This window comes from Heloderma suspectum, chromosome 3 (genome assembly GCF_057233095.1).
Source record: "Heloderma suspectum isolate Gila_16-S chromosome 3, 16-S_ref, whole genome shotgun sequence".
Classification (NCBI taxonomy): Eukaryota; Metazoa; Chordata; class Lepidosauria; order Squamata; family Helodermatidae; genus Heloderma; species Heloderma suspectum.
In genome coordinates this window covers 51,091,904-51,111,899 of record NC_139460.1, presented here as the reverse complement: position 1 = coordinate 51,111,899, position 19,996 = coordinate 51,091,904, and the positions used below count along the sequence as shown (strand labels likewise).

Genomic DNA, 19,996 nt, shown 5'->3' with positions numbered 1-19,996 from the left:
AGTTTGGGGGAACCGACCTTGGAGCAAGTGCTCTGCGGTCACTTCCCAGAAAACCGTCTCTCTGCCCCCTCCCCCGTGACCTCATAAGGTGGCGTGTTTTGTCCCTGGCTCCGTGCTTGGAAGAGCAGTGCAGAGCGGGGAAAAGGTTGGCGTTTCTGAGGGAGGGGAATGGTGGAAACGCCAGTAACAATGTTTCCTATGCGCCATCCGGCCTCGCCCTCCACACACCCCCCCACTCCGAGCTGCCCCAGCTAGACAGCTGAAATCAGCCATCTAGCTGCAAATGCAGGGCAGCCAGAGTGTGGAGGAGAAGATCCCCTCCATGCTTCGCCCCCCTGCATTGGATAGTCACCTCCAAGTTCGAGGCGGCTGACTATCCCCATAGGATTGCGCTCTAAAAAATCTTCCACAGACGTCATACTACATCTGAGAAAAACATACATCTTTATCTGTTGGGGAGGATATAACTAAGGGGCATGCATTTGCATATGTGGTGGGATTTGTCTTCTGTTCCTTCTTTTGAAGGAAAATATAAGAGGGAATGGCTAAGATTACAGAGCAAGTATTGAGTTGAACCCAAAGTTACCATTACAAAATATCTTGGAAGGCTCACACAAAAACATTGCTTCGAATGAATTGGTTAGATTCGTGTTAGTTGCAGCCAGGCTGGTTATTGCAACATTCTGGAAATGCTCAAATGCTCTAACTATAGACTTGTGGTATCAAAATAAATAGTTTATTGCCTTTGCTGAAAAGCTAATCCATCAAATATGGCTAACTAGAGGGAAACCAAACCCAAACACATTTTTTACAGTCTGGTACAGTTTTATTTTCTTTTTAAACAAGTGTTTCAGAAAAACCACCACCATTTGTTCACTGAGGGAATGATGAGTAACTGGAAGTCCATGTTTAAATAAATGTATGGACTGATGAAACTTTTTGATAAACTGTCCTCTCTATCTGGATGTAACCCTTGACAACACTTCTGCTGATCTTCATCTGTTGCTTGAGTAGATTCTGCAAAAGAAAGTGAACAATATGTTTAGCAATATGTTAAGATTTTGTTATAACAATAATTAATAATAATGCATTAATAGGAACAAAATATTTAACTTGCTTTTACTTGTTTACTTCTAGTCTCTTTTTATTCCTTATCTATGGAAAGCCCTGTCTCCAAATATTTGAACAGCCCCTACTAACATCTCTTACTGACGGGGATATTTTTTTTCTTGACGATGCCCATAGAGTTCCAGCCTCTGGGTCTGCACATTCTGATCCTACTAACTCACCCATGCCTAACTCCACCCTAAGGCCCAATACAACAGTCTACTCATGTGGTATCCTGGTGGAGCTAGCCAGATTTTATTATGACATTCCATATGAACACCTTCATGCCTTCTTTTTATATTCTGTACTATGGTCTGATTAGTTAATCTGTTTGTATTTCTGGGTTTATCAGTAACCAGTCTGCAGTAATGTAGCAGTGACTGGTCCTAAATCCTAGAGCATTATCAGAAACACTTAACTGTGACGAAGGTAATGGCTGCCCACTGTTTCATTTACAGCTTCTTTTTGGATAATCAATGGGGGGTGTCATTTTTTTCCCTCTGATTTCAAGCAAATTAAACCTATTTTTGGATATATTTTCCTGTTCTAAACATCCTTCATTTATTCCATTGATACACCACTTCCCTACACTGTCCTCGAAGTGAACCTCTTCTTAGCTTTGAGATACAAAGAGTGTTTTGTTGTACTCTGATTTTTTTGGAAGGTTTTACATCCAAGGGTTTGCATATCTGACTTGTTTGTGTTCCGCCTTAGGTGTTGATTGCAATAAGGCCAGCCAACCAACTGCAAAAACATCTGCATAAAATGAAAAGTAGGAATAAGTTTTCAAATGGAAAATATGTAAACCTATATAGGTAGCTTATTTAAAAAAAAAAAATAAGTGAACAATGCTAGATCTGGCTGGTGACATTTGAGGTCAGGGGGAAAACTACAAAGTTAATAATAATGAATTGGTGCACACTTAAAAAAAACACAGTTCAGAAACAACCCACCCACTGCACTCCCTACCAGTGTATGTCAATGTATATCAGTAAAGCAAATTTGAAAAAGTGAAGGGAAAAAAGGGAAGTATGAGGTATTTCCTTTTAATAAATGCAGAATTATGTCTTCAGAGTTATAATGTGATACAAGAAGTCAAGGAAAGGTGGTGAGAAAGATACAACTAGTGCCTTTTACATATCATATCACTGAGCCAGTGACCATAAAACTATGGAGGTGTGCATCATACTTAAGGAATGAGAGTACTCAAACATAAGCACACATGACATTTTTTGGAAAAAAAATATTTGGGGAAAGAACTAAATTTGACCTTGTTTTTCTTGTTCCATTAATCTTGTAAAAGGCACTGGGCCAAAATATTGGGTATGCAATTCTTCCCCACACTGATGCAGTATTCTTGTTTCTTCTTTGCTCTCCCTATCAGCACAGGTGCAAGTAGACAACGAGGGCAGTTCTGTGCATACATGGGAGTTCTGTGCACACATGCAATACCCCATGTAATTGTTCCTCTCCATTCCAGAGTTCACATAATTTGATCTGGCAGAGGGGGAGACTGGATGGGGACATGGGCGAATGTGTACAGATTGCCTGCGTGCGCGCTAGTGCACGCGCGCGCGCGCACAGACACACACGTAATTAGAAGCACACTGTGGCTGAAATCTAGAGAACTGTGCAAATAGTTTTTTGCAGAGGGACTTGTTACTCCTGCCTAATGCCCACTTGTTGCTATTTTCAGTACAGCATTTTCAACATAAAGCAAGTGCTTTATAAGAGTGAGCATGGCTTTGCTAAGCTGAAATTAATATCAGTAAGTGAAGTCCACCTAGGTTCCCTCCACTGACAGAAGACTTCCATCAGCAGGACACGGAGGGGGCAGTTTTCAGTGATTCCCCCTGTGGAGCAAATCAGGAGCATGGGGGCTGCAGGGAGAGAAAAGGGGGATTTGCTGAAAATTGTCACTGTCCCCATTCTGCTGATGGGTTGGGAGCCTTCTGTCAACAGAGGGAAACTAGTTGGACTCCACCCAGTATATATTTTTACACATAGATCCACAATAGATACTAATTGGGCTTGAACAAGTTTCTAAAGCTTTAGAATATTCTATGTACCCAAGTTTGAAGAAAAAAGGCAATATGTAAAAACCCTTTTCTATCAATGAGAGGTGGCTGTAGTAGTTTATTTCTATAAAGATAAAGAAACTATGTCCTTAGTTTAAGATCCTCGGAGATGCCTTCATTGAGATTTTGCCATTTGTAATGTATTTAAATTTGACCAGTTGATTGATCAGTTAAAATCCAAACTAACCCAAACTTTATTTAACAACCTTGGTAATTGATACAGTTTATACTAGTTACCTCAGAAAATAAAATTTAGTTTTAAGAGAAATCATCATAATTGCAGGTACTATCCATTTATTATTTTTTAGTTTACAGCAAAACACAACCTGCTCTTTCAAGCATCACAACATCTGATGAGATTGACATATCAGCCTCCAAACCAGGTATACTGCTGTCATCCTATATGTGCAGCCTTCTACCTATTTACCTCAGAGTAATTTCACTGAATTCAGTAAAACTGCTTTTAAATTAAGACCTTGAGACCTCCACTTGCCTCTTTCACTTCAATAGAATTTTGTAGGCAGAATCTTCTGTGGACTAATAGACTGAATCTACAGATCAAAACCTATAGATAGTAATTCTGGTTCTGTAAACTACCCAGAAAGCTTTGGCTATTGGGCAGTATAAACATGACATAATTAAAGAACTAAATAAATAATAGTTAACTCAGTCCATTCAGCCCTGCCATATGTCACATAAAAAAAGGATGGCATGTGGCATAGAGTTTTCTTTTCCTCTTAGTATTCTGCATGATAGATTAAATACAGCTATGAAAATGAGTGCTTAGAATAATTTCGCTGTTCATTTGAAATTGTGCAAAGGTGATGTAACCTAATGTTTTAAAGCAGTACAGAAAATATGTGATTTTTAGATGAAATGGAAGCAAAGGCTTCACTTGATTCTCCAGGACAATAACAACTTGGATTTGCCACCAGCTTTTTGGCCGAACATGGGCATGATCCAGCCAATGTTAAGCACCTTTAAGCCCCACTGGTGTCAGTGAACATGACATTGATGCCATGATCATGTCTATGTTTCTACCACTCTCCCTTTGTTTAAACCCTTTCTGAAACACCACCTTTTTCTGCATGGTCTTTGGTGTGTCCCCTTAATCATCATTCCCAACTTAACTGCATCTTAAGTACATATAAGTAACTGTATTTGCCTACATCCATGAGCAGGCATCCCTCCCTACCCTACCCTACCCTACCCTGCTCGCTCGCTCTCTTTCTTTCTTTCTCTCTCTCTCTCTCTCTCCTCTCTTCTGTTGTTTTCTTAGAGAGCAATCCTGTATCCCCTAGACAGCATCTGGGGGAGATAGGATTTTTCAGTTTCCCAACTCTGAACTCATAGAAAGTGCTACGAGCTTGTAGCTGGAAAACTGCTTGCTGCTCTCCCTCCCTGTTGTAGCTCGTGTGGAGAGAACTGCACTGCTGCCATGCCGCCTCTGTGCTTGTAACACGGAGCATGGAAGGGTGAAAACGGGGCATTCCTGGGGGCGGGGATGGGAGGAGACCACGGAAGCTGTTTTAAACAGCTTCCTATGTGGTCTCCAGCCCCGTTCCCACCCCCTCCCGGAAGCTGCATGAAAACATGCATCTAAGGCAAAGTGCAGGGCAGCTGCAGCATGGAGAGAATCCTCTGTGCTGCTCCCACCCTGTATTGGATAGGCATTTGCCTCCAACTTCAGGGGAGGTCGTAGGCACTCATCTGTCTCTGTAGGATTGTGCCCTTAATGTCTGTTTTAGACTGTAAATTCCTCGGAACAGAGACAAGCCTATTTAAGGCCAGATCTAAACATTATGTCATATCATGATCCCATCATGGTAACGCTATGTCCCTCTTGCGTATTTATACCTTGTAGGGCAGACAATATTTGTTGCAGTATTTTGCATAATGTGGAATAAAAAGCAGGAAATAACACTAAAAAAGCGGTATATCGAATGTGTAATGTGCCCCAGCAAGTTATCAGTGCACTTCAATTTCACTATAAAGCAGTAGTGTAGACCTAACCCATGTAGCTTCTACACTGTAGACTGATGATGTGGTGGTGGTAATTATAACAATAAGCATGTGGGTAACTCTCTTCCATAGGACTTCAAAGTGCCCAATTTGTTCTCAGTACTAGGCTGATTTACAGTACAATTTGTTCCTTGTGACAATCTTACTTGTTACTCTGTGCCACTCTGCTTGAATGATGCAGTGTTAGCAGAGTTGTTGAAAAGCTTAAAATCCTACATGTATTCTACATGTGGCAATGATTCAGATAACAAGATTTAATCCAAAACTATGACAGTATGGAGGGGGGTGGGGGAGAAACTAAATAGATGATCTTAAAACAGTTGTTCAAATCTCATTTGGTAGGAGGAAGGAAATCCTTCATAGTCTGTGATTTAAATAGATTACTTCTTCTAACACCTACGGAAACTGGTATACTAAAAAACAATAGTCAGTAGTCAGGGAAACACTTCCATTTTTCTTACAGTAAAATAGTTTTCTTCATGCAAACAGTTTTTTCAGGATAGCTTTTTTGCAGGTTGTTTCTTATACTTGTCAACGTTTCTTCTAGCAGTAACAAATGAACCCACTCTGGAATCTCTCACAATTAAAACACCTAAACCTCTTGACCAGCCAAGGCCAACACTGGGTAATGTTGTTTTTTTACTGTGAATGGTCACACTGCATTTTATGTTTCATCAGCAACATTTTCATTCCATGTGAATTCATTTCTTCCAGAATATAATCATCATCCTTTCAGTACTGACCTTTATCAAACTTCTGGCTTCACCAAGGTCTCTAAACTTCTGTAGGAACATGATTCATACTTTTACTTTAAATTTCAGTTATGAACGTTGCATGGATCGCTTTTTATTATCCATCACTTTTCACCAACATTTATCTACAGCTGTTTTTGTGGGAAATTGCCACTTGTCTTTGGAATACTGATCTGTTTAAGATCAGTGCAACACGATCTGCATATCCGTCACTTTCATCAGCTGGCTGGTCCATTCTATTTTGAATTCTTTCTTCATAATTGCAAGCTTGTTGCATGCGCTGTTTGTTTAAATATAAAATTTTAAATGAATTCTGAAGATTTTAAACTTAATTCTGTTACTCTTTTCAGCTCCATCTGAAACACCATTTATTCCTTTTACATGGAAGCATTCTGCCACCCCAGAAGGATGGCATGTGAAACCTGGTAATTAAGTAATTTATGAATACAGACAGCATTTTCAAAATTAACTACTTCCTTGATTCACACCCAAAACATTTCTTCTCTTTATTTTTCTCAAGAGCACCAAAAATTGATTCTGGGTTTGGTAGTAAAATGCTAATTGTTCATTAATATATATTAAAGTCACATGAATCACTTCACATCAATCACTTTGTTTCATTTAAATTGATTATGGACAGGAAGTAGTCATGTATAACTTGTTAACGTTTAATACATTCAATTCATTTCTAGCTGTTTCTGCTTTCAGGATCTCAGTAACTACAAATTTATTTTCTATTGTACATAGATTTCTTACAAAAAGAACCCCAATCCATGCTGTATTATTGGGTCTTATACAACCATGCAGAGAAGAGTATGTGGGTGTGTCTTTCTTTTCTTTTAATATTTTCTGTCAGAAGGAGGGGATGTCAATGTCAGCTTAATACATGAGAAATGACGAAAATGTCTTCTTTATGCTAGTGATTGTGAACCTTCTATCTTGAGTTTTTTTCCCAACTCAGTCTTTCTGTTTCCATGATAGATGGTTAAATTTTATCAGCCAGTAAGAACTGTTTCACTTCTCAGAATGGTAACTTGCAGTTATATTTGTCTTTTTCTGTTCAATGTTTGAATTCTTTTATTTTTGTAGCCCCTAAACTACCAGCTTTGAAGCAGAATACACATAAAACTTCTAGGATTCCTGAACAATTAAAGTCTACCCCAGGTAACAATTATCTCCTGGAAAACATATTTATCTAATAGAAGTCCCAATAAAATTCCATCATAGCTGATCCTTGAGAATGTGTTTTGTCCTGACAACTGCAAATAATAAAAACAGACGACGGTTGGATCCAGTGGTGTCACTCCACTGATGGAATACCCACAACCCCGTCATGCTCTCAAAATCTGCCCCAGATTGCTTAGAAACCCTCCAGCGCAGATTTACGGATGGCACGGAGGGCTGCACAGGAGAGGAGAGAGGGAGAAAATTAGAGCTGTGTGCAAATGGCTTCTTGAAATTCTCCACCTTACTTGTGGGCAGAGAAATTTGGGAGACAATTTCACCAAATTTCTCTAGGGGGAGGATAAGTTCTCAATAGTTTCTCCCAGGTAGAGCTCCTCACTGGCAGGGCTTGTAGCACAGCTTCTTTCTTTTTTGGTTAGTGTTGTGGGCGTTTTCGTACTGCAACAGCATCAACTGTCTTGGCAGGCTGGCCCCCAGTGTTCATCCACTGCAGTGCAGGTGGGGGCAGTGTTGTGTCTAACTCTAAGGACAATGAGGAGTAGTGCTCTGCCAAAATCTGTTCTCCAATTTCCTGGAAGTTTTCTTCCCCCATGAAAGAGGCTTCCATCATTCTGCTTCACTCAGGCTGTTTCGTAAAGTATTTCTGTGGTGTTTTTGAGCTTACCTAATCACAGCTAGCCTCCCAGGCTGCCTGCACATCCTGGTCTGAAAAAGCCCTATGGGAGGAATTACTTTGTGGTGCCTTAAACTGGGCTTTGACATGTAGGAAGCTGAGGAGGATAAAGGCTGCCAGAGAGATGATTGTACAATGCAAAACAGGACACTTGTGCTCCGTCCTTGGCCACTCCTAAGTAAGATAAGCCCAAGAAACCCAAACCCAACCCATGAGAATTTCTCCGAAATTTCTTCACCGTTGAATTTCTTTTCGAAAGCAATTTCTCTTCTATCAAATTGAATGAGAATGGTCGGGAAAAAAATGTGGAATGTGGGAGAAAGTTTTGGCACAGCACTAGAGAAAATCTTGTTGCACTATTGGACATCTGCTAACATGATTTTGGATATAACTGAGGGTGTGCATTCAAATGTGTTGTTCAGCTTACAGCTACAGCATTGATTCTATTCTGGAAACACTGTTAACTGTTAACTGAATTTGCCCACTGAATTTAAATGTTAAAAGTTAAAGTAGCCGCCCTGCTATATTTAACAATGAGCAAAATGTGTTTGCTGTTATTTGAAGATTTACATCAGGGAAAATGAAGGCCCATCCATCTCCTGCTATCAGCAAAAGTGTCCCAACTTTTTTAAAAAAGCCAAGACAATTTAAAAAAGAGGTTTCCAGAAGGAAAGTTCTTATCCACATCAAAAGAAGACAGAAGATTTTTTTTTAAACCCATTTATACCATAATTTTGCAATGGAGTTCTCCAAAAAATGTGTGAAAACATGTGTATATTAGAGGAAAGTTCACACAAAGATGCATATGTTACTGGAAATGCATTGCATTGGAAAACTGGTTGCAAAAACTGTATATTAAGGAAAATGCATGTATTAGGAGAAATGCTTAAGAATGTTTATTTTGAATGTTTAAATTAAGGAAGAACCAAATTTAAGATCGACACAATTCTCAAAGTTCAGGATGAACCAAACTTCAGATGATGATGATGATGATGATGATGATGATGATGATTAACATTTCTATACCGCCCAATAGCCAAAGCTTTCTGGATGGTTTACAAAGATTAACTAGAAAAATGAGAAACTAAGAGGAACCAAAATTGATAGATTCATCCATCCCTACTTGTGCACTCTCTTCTTCCTTCTACATTTGTGCACAAGGGGAGGAGATTTCAAGCTTGCATTTGTGATTTGTTCCAAACCACAGTTTTCCATTGTATCAGAATATTGGAAACTGGTTTGATTTTATTTAGTGTTAACAAAAAAAGGTAAAGGTGTCCCCAACCAGTCGTGTCCAACTCTAGGGTGCGGTGCTCATCCCCGTTTCTAAGCCGAAGAGCCAGCGCTGTCCGAAGACGCTTCCGTGGTCATGTGGCCGGCATGACTGTACACTGAGGTGCACGGAACGCTGTTACCTTTCCCGCCGAGGCGGTACCTATTTATCTACTTGCAATTTCTTGCTTTCAAACTGCTAGGTTGGCAGAAGCTGGGACTGAAGACGGGAGCTCACTCCGTCACGCAGCACTCGGGTCTCGAACTGCTGACCTGCCGACCTTCCAGTCTGCAGTTCAGAGTCTTAACCACTAAGCCACCGCGGCCCTTTAACAAACCAGAATGTTAAACCAGGATCAAACTGTGATTCAATATCCTGGATTACTAACTACAGTTTGTACAAACCACTATGGTTTGAACAGTTTTCTGTAGTTGAAATGGAAGTGAACTGGGAAACTGCAGTTGGTTCCAAACCACATAGAGAAGCTTTATATCTCCTCCCTTCATGTGCAAAGGAGAGAAGAAGAAAAGGGGCAAGGAAACAAGCCTGAGACTCCCTGCAGCACATTGTCATCACAACAAACCATGGTTTATTGACACAACTGAATTTGACCATTGTATGCTAAATGTGTTTTGAAAATTCCGGTGAAGTGCTTCTAACAAATTATACCCATGATTATATAATAGCATGTAAAATTTATAACTTTCATAACAATTTTGCAAATTTGCTCTGAACATATTTCTTTCTGGGATTCTTGTAAGAGTTACAATAAGATTTTTTTTACTAAGCTTCAGTTTTGGCATTATATTATCGATACAATCAACCATGGCATGATGAACTAAAATATGATCAGAATTATTTACTTTCTATAACAGTATTTATAGAGCACTTCTGAGAGTTCAAAGCACTTCACGTACATTATAATAGTAATCCTTACAACAACCTAGTAAGGTAGGCCAATATTTTTACCCCTGCAGGGAGGGAGAGTCACCTAATGAGTTAATGACAAAGAATAGATCAGTATGTTTTGCTATTGTCTGAGACTTCTTTAAAAAAATTAGTTTTACAACTTATTTACTGTTGTTTTAAAATCTTGTTTCACCTCCACTTCAGCTCATGATTCTAATTTCCTAGGAAGAAAAAAAAAGTCAGTAAGAAGCAAAAAAAATCTATAATACAGCCTGTGTCTTTCAGCTCCTCCGGAAACAAAATTTGTTCCTTCTACACCCAAACCTTTTGCCCGACCCAAAATACCAGACACTAAACATGGTAATTACATTTCATGCCATTAATTATCATCAACGTTATTTTTAATTCATGCATTTTATTAAGTTAGCCTGTATGAAAGAAGCTATGCTGTTTCTCTGAGGAAATACAAATCCATTTTTGTTGTTGTTGTTGACTATGTGGCTCTGAGTCTTGTTATGTTTTATCTCAAAGATTCATAAAATCTTTCAATGAAAGCAGTTCTAATAACAAAAACATGCTAGAGATCAGAAAGAAAGTGTTTTTATTTTCTTTCCTGTTGGATGTATTCATATAGGGATCCTGGGCAATGGAAAATAGGTCTTATTTTAATGATCTTTTATGCAGAAGTGTTTAATTTCCACATGATTTATTGCTGTTTTTTTCCTTTTTCATCAGGAGAAAAAGAACCTCAATGGGAAACCACTACTGCTAATATTTATAAAACCCCTGAATTGCCAAGAACAACACAGGGTAATGGTTAATTAGGTTTACATGAAGTTACAGGGGAGCAATCATAATAGTTAAATATCGGTGCACGATATTCAGTCATTCCATAGATGGCCAAATTATGGCAAATGGGCCACATGACATTGGCAGTGGAGGGATTTGGCACAAATAAATAAGAGCTAATGGTGCCTGGGTCTGGCTACAGGATAGAGTTAAGCCTTAACTTCTGCCTGGCTCTCCTGTGCTGCTCTACTACTTGCTCTTCTCCCCTGAATTCTAGAGGCAAAATCTAAATAAATACTATACTGGGCATTAGAGTGGACTTTCTCTTACCTTTTACTTGATTTGTAGTTATACCAACTCAAAAAGTATATTCTGTTAATGTATTCCACCATTTTCTCTGGAACTAGTAATAATTAGGGGCATGCCTAATATTCCCAATTGAATATTTCTAGCATAAATGGGAAGTTTGAAATGTTCCCTGCAAGCCCCCGCCCCAGTATTTAACTTTCATTTTATCTGTTTGCTGTTGCTTGACTCTTGTCTTGGCAGCTACTCATTTTTAAACTCTCATATTCTTCTCTCATTGGTTGGGAATGTGACCCCAGCCAATTGGGGATCATGTACTAATAGTTCAGTCTGAATTGGCTCTGTGATGAGGCAGTATCACAAAACCGATTTAGAGTGAGGGCAAGGGAAACACTGCCTTTGAGTTTGAATTGGGTGTTGGGCAGAGAGGAGTGTGCATGCTGCTGCTGAGGCCAGTAAGATGGACTGGTTGAATACTTTATCCCAGTCCTCAGCCCCCCACCTCCAGAAAGAGGAAGCTTTTCATAGCCTATAGACAGGACTGCGAAATTGGGGTGTTTTGCTTCTGCCCTAGCAATTAGACCATTAACTATTTGAACACCAGAGAGGAAGCAGGTTTTCACATGTGCATTTCCTGCTGAACTGAGCATACACAAAGGGTGCTGCACATGATTTTCCAGTTCTCAGTCTCAGAACTGCATTCCGGACTCCCTGTATGGTTCTCAGCACTGGGATGGGACCCATGAACACAGCACAAAACGTATAATAGCACTTCAGCTCTGATGGTTCCAAATACCTCTTTAGGGCTTTGGGGACAGAAAACCACACTCATATACACCCCATCATGAAGGAAGAGAGAAGTCAGTTTTTGGATTCAGGCCCTCATCCCTGCAAAATAGGTGGTTGGTACTGTCAAAGGTGAATGTGCTGACCATCTATTGGACAGGTAGATGCTGAGAGAGAAGAATGCATAGCAACACACAGGCAGTCCACATCTCTCTGAATTTGGACTGGGCCTTGATGGCCTTGATATTCTACTTTGTGAGCCTTTGGTTGGAATCCTGTGCCATTATAAATAACGCTTTACTACTGAATTTACTAAAATCAGGAAAGTAGTAAAAATAGAATTTTAATGGAATCTTCTTGGCGAAAAAAACATCAGTTCCTGAACATTCTTGTTATGCCCCCCCCCCTCACACACACACACACACACACACACAGAAAGAGAGAGAGAGAGAGCGCTGTCAGGGAGAAAATTGAGCATTTGAGGTAACTACAAATTATTTGCCTGTGAAAAATATTGATTAGAGTCCTATGATTTAAAGCAAACAGTCTCTGTTTTAATTTAATTTATTTCCTGCCCAGGATAGTGAACAAAGCAGATCAGCTGTAAAATCACAATACAACAGCTAAAAATAAAGGAATCATTTTAAAAAGGAAAAAGAGAGTAGCAATGGGGATAATGGCTCAAACATAACCACCGCAGAGTGATTGTTTTTCTTTAATTAATTTTTTCCCCTTTGATTAAAAGTATACCAGAATAAATACATACCTTTGGATAGACATTCAAGCTTAATTCCAGGGGTCCTAAAATTTATTATTTTCTTCATAAGTTGGTCAGTTTCTGAAGAACCACAAGACTAGATCTGTGACCTGTACTAAGTCCATTGAAATTAGTTGGAGTTGCTTCTGTGTAAGCTTGCATAAGATTACACTGCACTAATTGTTCTTCTCAAGCAACAGTCCCTCCGTGTCCTTTGGCAAATTGTTTTTGAATCTCACCGGAATTGCAAAAGGTGTGTGTAATATGGCTTTTGGGGGAAGTGAAACAGTAAAAGAAAAAAATGCCACAGGCCTTTCACAAGTCTGTCATGCAAACTAAGCGGCTTTTGAATCTCAGTCACTATTTGTTGTTGATTTGGGACACTCTTATGCAATTTTGGGATTAGGTGTGCCAAAACACTTGTATTGAAGGATTCCCATTCGTTTTAAGCAGGCTTGTACAGGAGCAATTCTCAATGGATTGTGCTATTTGTGTCTTTTTGGTACCAACTAATGTTTTCATAGACACGCAGGAATGACATTTTCATTTTTATTCCTTCCAGCTCCCAGTAAAACAAAAATTCCTGTTTCCAAGCCCCAAATCCTTCCCCATCTCGAAGAGCCAAAGACTGTACCGGGTAATTGCTATGTACTTTCCTATAACTATTTTGTTCCACAGCATGGATCAAGCTGTCTTCTGACCGATTTGGACAAGCATTTCATAAAAACAGAACATACGTTATTCATACGTATTATTTTTCTAATATAATCTTAGAACATGTAATATATCACACATGGTCACAAGTAACCTTTTGGAGTCAAATTTCTATGATTAAAAACGGCTTCTAAGCATCCCATAAGATTTCACTGTTATATCAAACTCATGTTTCTCTCACTTTATCAATTACAATATAGTACTGAAATGAATTAAATTTAATTATCTAATTTATTTTAAATTTGACTCATGTTTGGCAATAAAGTTAGCGGCATTTGATTACATAGGTCAATCACAGCTAGCAATAAATAATAATGGGCATAAACCTCTAACATGGAATAGGAAGGGACCAGGGGGAAATTTTGTTAGATGCCAGGGACTCCCAGCTGGCTACGCATGCTTTAAAGTGAATACAGAAGATTTGCCCAAAGTATTTTCTAGTGCAGAGTGTTCATTTTTGGAGTTTGGGGGTTTGTTTTGAAGTGTCTGTTATGTATGCATGTGAAAGGGGGGAAAGCCATATGGAACCCTGGTCTAGTAAGGGCAATATGTGGGTAGTGCAGATTCGCTGCTGGATTGGGAAGAGCATATGCTGTGCATGAGGTTCCTGGGATTGGCGCTCCATCCAGTGTTACAAGTTGTTCTTGACTGTTGACTCAAAAACCCACAGACAGTGCTGAACTGATGGTTGGTTGGGACAGTCAGCTTTGACATTATTGATCACCTGTTTGAAAATACTAAGGGCACAATCCTATGCATGTTTAGATAGAAAAAACTGCTTCAGTTCCTAGCATTCCCCAGCCAGCATGGCTGGCTGGGGAATGCTGGGAGTTGTAGGACTTTTTTCTGTCTAAACACGCATAGGATTGCACCCCAAGGGACTGAGATCCCATGCCTCTCCAGTCCACTTTTTGTGTCGGAGGAGGAAGGTCTAAGGCAGCATTAGATTTGAGCACCCTTTCACTCCTAAGTAGGTGATTAGTGCGGTGAAAGCTGAGAGTACCTATCAGAAACCCCTTCAAGGCTTCATACAGGGACAGAAGTAGAGACAGTTAGTGAGGTACAGAGTGGAAAGTGACATTCCAGTAAGGAGGAACTGAAAAATGCAAAATACAGTTCCAAACTGATTTCACCCCCACCCACCCCCACAGACACACACACACACACACACACTATATATATATATGTATGTATGTATGGACTTTCACTCAGAAGTACAACTGTGCTCTGTACAGTGTGGCTTCATAGGTAGCCTCTATAAAGATTCATCAAGAAATTTAAATGATAGGCTGCATATGTGCCTTCGGCAATGTAAACTGACATTTTAAGATTGTTTATCCTCTTCATACTTTTCTAGAGTTGGGAAAGGTTATAGAATGGTTATAGAATGTCAGTAAGATTGAGAGGTCAAGAGGGAAAAGCGAGCTTAAAAATCATGTGATGGATTCCACTTAATTAGATGCCATACATCTATTTTTGGTTATGAGCAAGAAGTCTCCTAATGGGCAGCTACCCTCCAGTATACCCAGATGTAAATACAAACTCAATACATTAGCTGGGGGGCCTCAAAAGCAGTTGGACTTTATGCCGGTGACACTGTTCCCTTGTGTACTCTTTGCCTTGAACATTGGAGAGGCTTAAATGTACATCTTGGAACTGATGTTGACAACTGATGTATTATTTTTCACTTCCTTCAGATAGTTAGTATATGCTGTATGCTAGATATATCACACCGGTATTTCTGTTTAGCTAACTTCTAAGTTCATTTTTCCCATTTTAAGTAGCATCCTGCAGAGCTGGCCATTGTCTTTTCCCTTTAAAAACTTTTGAAAGTAATACAGCATTTTTGGTTCCATGGAATGCAGCCTTTGGCTGTTTTCCTTAAGGTACTCAACTGATGTAAGCCTCATTTTCTTCAGTGTTGCTTGTACTATAATAAACTTTTTAGGATCAGGCTGTATGATTCCAGCTATAAAAGACAACACTTTATGCTTTTCATTGTTTGCAGTATAATTCAACCACATGGTAGTCTAGTCTAGTTTTGGAGAAGTACAAATTCTATTCCAGATGCATCTCATTAGGAAATTGTCAGCAAATATGCATGTGCTTTCATTCCCCTAAGAATTTCCTTTGTAGCAAGCCCTGCTATTTATTTATTTATTTATTTATTTACCATATTTGTATGCAATCCTTTCTCCAAATTGTTCAGGGTTACATACATCAGACTAAACTATTTTATCCTCATAACAATCTTGATATGCTGAGATACAGTGACTTGCCTAAACTCACTGAATTAGTGTCATAGCTGAGCAAGCATTTGAACCCAGGGGGTTCACGAGCAACTTACTCCAAGCTGGCTGTGTTTGGAGGTCGTTAGGGATACATGACTTCGTGGCCACCCTGCAGCCACCCTGGAGCTTATTGCAGAAAAACCAGATTTCCTGAGACTGCTTATAGTCTGATTCTTTTCCTTAAGTTAGGCTCCCCACTGTATAGCTGTTCTGTGCCCCAACCCCCACATTGACCTCGGGTATGCTAGCCCTGCCCAGGAGTGTGCCTTTCACTGTGACACCAGTCAAAGGGTGTTTCCTGTCCCCATGTTTCCCAGCACAAACATATGCGTCTCTACTCAGAAGTAACTCCCATTGTGGTCAATGAGGCTTGTCCCCTGAATGCACACCTCAGAATTTACAGAGATCCCCCTCAATTGAAATAGCACATTCGAAGCACTAATTCCCTACAGGCTGTAAACTGTGATCTTGATGCTGCGATTCTCCGTTGTTTGGTTTATTGCCATTCAGAAGTAACTACTTCAACTTTGATCATCTGATCCTGTGCAGCATCAGGTTAGAAAGGGGGCTGGTTTCCTCTCCCTTTGTTTCCTCTCCCTGTCTTTCCCAGCACAAACATATGTGTGTCTACCCAGAAGTAACTCCCATTGTGGTCAATAAGGCTTATTCCTGAAATGTGTACTCCTTGTCAGGGTGAAAAGTGGGCCCATAGAGCCCCAGAGCAGTTCTGATTCTGAGGAGGAACAGCAATCCGTGGGAGAGGAGCTCACTCCTCTCTCACAAGCACAGCAGCTGGCAGAGATTCCTTCTGCCAGCATTCCTGGGATAGATAGTGTCCCTGGCAGTGAGAGAGCAATGGAGGGGGGCTTGCTGGACTCTCGGTGCAGACGCAGGAAGCGATGACAGATGGAGGGTGCCGAAAGGAGGCGTTCCGCTCATTTGGCACTCAAACAACGGTCGAGTCCCAAGGACCCAAGGGAAAGAGGGAGGATCTCTCCATAGCCGATAAGTTCAGAGTCTTCCCATGGTTCTCCTTCAAATGGAGACCAACTGCCTTACCTGGAGCTTAGGCTACTCTGCTATCTTTCCCCAGTGCTGTTCCTTGCTTTGGTGCTAGCTACTAGTATTCTGAAAGAGTCATAAAGTAATAAAGGAATAAAGCCTTGGAAAGAATCCTCGTCATCTGTGTCCTGGGTTGGCTATTGGAGGGGACTGCAAGAGGCAGCTAGGGCGCTCCTGACACTCCTGAAGTTACTGAGATCCCATGAATCGAAATAATGCATTTAGGAGCCTTAATGTAAAAGCTTTGATTGATCGCAACACAGCAGGGAAAACCCTGTGTTCCCATGTTCTTTGTTGCTTGAAGGAAGTAAGGGAGTAAGTAATGCGGTGGGGAGCGGGACAGAGAGAGAAGGAGATTGTTTGCAGCTTTGGCAGGTTCAAGGCAGAGAGAACACTGTGTTCCTTCCTGTAATGACTGCTGCTTTAATGGAGTAAGTAATGCGGGGGGGGGAGAAGGAGAGTGATTTTATTGAAAGAGAAAGGGGGAGCATGGATGGGGGGAAGCCTCTCTTATTGGTTGAGCAGCCCCTGCCAGTCAGATGACATTCACTCCAACCCCCAACCCCACCCCACCCGGAAGTATGTTCTATGAAACTACTTATACTGGTGTGGTGCACTCACTTGTGGAGCTCTGCACAGACCAAAGCCAGCACCTTGAAAAATCCGGGTAAGCCACCATTCACTTATCCTTCTGTTGTCATGGAGACACCTCCCAGGTCTTCCCACTTCAAATGCAATGCTACACCAGAGTGACATTACACTAGCTGATTATCTTTATGATCAGGAGGACAATCCAGAAACGATATGCCATTAAAACAGAACATGCAATACATTTTTAGGACACTAGTTCTAAAATCCTGAACTCTCTGATTTTCCTTTCTCTGTCTCAAGATAATATCCTTTACTCCAGCAGTTACCAGCAAACTGATTCCAGTTCCAGCCACAACTAAGATTTCTCACACTGTTGGACATCCAGTGGCAACAATGGGTAATATCTTTTACTTCAGCTAATTGTCATCATCCTGGTTCTTCTTTTAATTTCTTCTCATTACTACAAAGAATATTTCATCTCCTGTAAGTGCATTTTATGCCAACACATTCATCATTCGAATGTTAATAGCCTTTTAAATAATAGAATTCGTCTATCACATCTTCTTTAGATTTTGCTGTTGTAGGAATATGGTTCCAATGTACTGCTTGTCAAATGTGAAACCATTGCCATACCTTCCACTAACCTCTACAAGAACTTTTTCATGCATCTAATTTATTATCAATGAAATTCTGAAACATGAGTAGCCAACCTACCGTATGGATGCTACAAGTGACACATACCGCAGACATTTATGTAGGGATGTACGAAAGTGACTTACCTTCTCACGAAATTGATTTGCGGGGGGGGGGAGGCGCTCCGTCCTTCCCCCCGAAATTCTGGCCGGGGGGGCGCTCCGTCCCTCCCCCCCCCCTGAATCCTGGCTGGCCGGATGCGCAAATGGCGGTGGCTGTAGCCGCGGCCGTTTGCGTCCCTGGTTTTATGGCATGCTGAGACAGAAACAAGAGGGTCCATGGGCCTGAGCTTGACAGAGCCAGACCTATACTTCAGACCTGCCTCTTCTGAACTGTATTGCTACTTCCTTGCCAGTTCAGTAGGCTGGGGGCAAAACCACACCAAAGCTCAAGGAGCCTATATGGTGTACCATAGTGTGCACTAGAGTGGCATTATCTCAGTTTTTAGACTTTATCTATTGGAACCATTGCCCCCCAAATGAGGGTATCTTTGCACTAAAACCAGTTGTAGAACTTCTATTGAGAACAGAATAATTCAAACCAAAGTAGTGGAAAAGAGTACCACATCTTGTTAAGCAAAGCTTGACAGTTAACTTTGTTTCACTGCTAGTAATTACTGTAGACACATCTAGTTAGCATCTGACTCCCACAGTCCTAGTCTCCTTCATTCATTGTCCCAGCTGCCAAGCCCTCCAGCCTGTAAACTTTTATAATACTTTCAGTCATTGCCAGCAAGTGTATCTGGTAAATCAACTGTGAAAATGTGTAAGCTGCATATATTAAATTAATTTTATTTTCCAAATAAAACAAACACCAGGATAGTCTGTCTGATTGTATTTGTGTTTTCCTATTAAATTCATAAGCATCCTTCAGTTTTTTAATTTAAAATATTTAACCGACACAAGACCATCATAGTAGAATGCTCCAGAATCCAGGAATCTTCCATAATTAGGTTAGAATGTTGATGATTTGAATCAGCTGGTTATTCAAACCAGACTGGCTGAGAAATTGCTGTGGCATGGAGGTTAAACAGATGATGTGCCTGAGAAAGTATAAGTGAGCTCTGCAATGTACTCAGTCCTGTTGCTTTAAAAAGGTCATGCCAGATTAGCAGGAGGAGTATTTCCTTTGGATGGGGAAGCCCAGCTCAAGGAAAGGAGCTTGTAGAAGGGACCATTTCGTCCTGGCTGTCAGCAAAAGAAAGCTGAAACAACCTGCCTCAAAAAGATCTTTAGATATCTGACACAATATGGCAGACTTAAGAAGATGCTTCATTTTAGGCATGCGCAATAGGAGCTAGGGGTGTACGAAACCCGGCTTACCTGGCTCCGCTGGGGTCCGCAGGTGGGGGGAGGCGCTCCGTTCCTCTCCCCGGAATCCTTGACGGGGGGGAGGCGATCCGTTCCTCCCCCCCCGGAATCCTGCCCGGCTGGCTCCACTCCATGGCCAGTCCGTGGAGCTGCTGGCCTGGCCAACCCGCAGCGGGGCCTCCAGCCGCTGCCAGGCTGCTGCGGATGCAAATGGTGTCCTGCGTAGGGGACACCATTTGCGTCCCTATGCCGGCCCGTGATAGGCTACATATATATATACGTAGCCTATCATGGCTAAAGCAGGGACGCAAATGGCATCCCCTATGCCATTTGCATTTCTGCTTTAGCCGTGATAGGCTACGTAAATATTTACGTAAATATTTACGTAGCCTATCATGGCTAAAGCGGGAACGCAAATGGCATAGGGGACACCATTTGTGTCCCTGTTTTAGCCGTGATAGGCTACGTAAATATATACGTAAATATTTACGTAGCCTATCACGGCTAAAGCGGGAATGCAAATGGCATAGGGGATGCCATTTGCATCCCTGCTTTAGCCGTGATAGGCTACATAAATATATACGTAAATATTTACGTAGCCTATCACAGTTAAAGCGAGAACGCAAATGGCATAGGGGACACCATTTGTGTCCCTGTTTTAGCCGTGATAGGCTACGTAAATATATATGTAAATATTT

At 40.8% G+C, this 19,996-nt stretch overlaps 1 protein-coding gene across 1 annotated transcript in view; it reads left to right on the top strand.

Moving 5' to 3' along the window:
• ABI3BP (ABI family member 3 binding protein) overlaps positions 1-19,996 on the top strand; it is a 213,764-nt gene that overhangs the window by 110,066 nt on the left and 83,702 nt on the right. The window contains exons 15-22 of the mRNA XM_084843209.1: positions 3,494-3,568; positions 5,755-5,832; positions 6,310-6,384; positions 7,049-7,123; positions 10,285-10,359; positions 10,735-10,809; positions 13,200-13,274; positions 17,615-17,692. Coding sequence (XP_084699335.1) covers positions 3,494-3,568; positions 5,755-5,832; positions 6,310-6,384; positions 7,049-7,123; positions 10,285-10,359; positions 10,735-10,809; positions 13,200-13,274; positions 17,615-17,692 — 606 coding nt within the window. The remainder of the gene's footprint in view (positions 1-3,493; positions 3,569-5,754; positions 5,833-6,309; positions 6,385-7,048; positions 7,124-10,284; positions 10,360-10,734; positions 10,810-13,199; positions 13,275-17,614; positions 17,693-19,996) is intronic.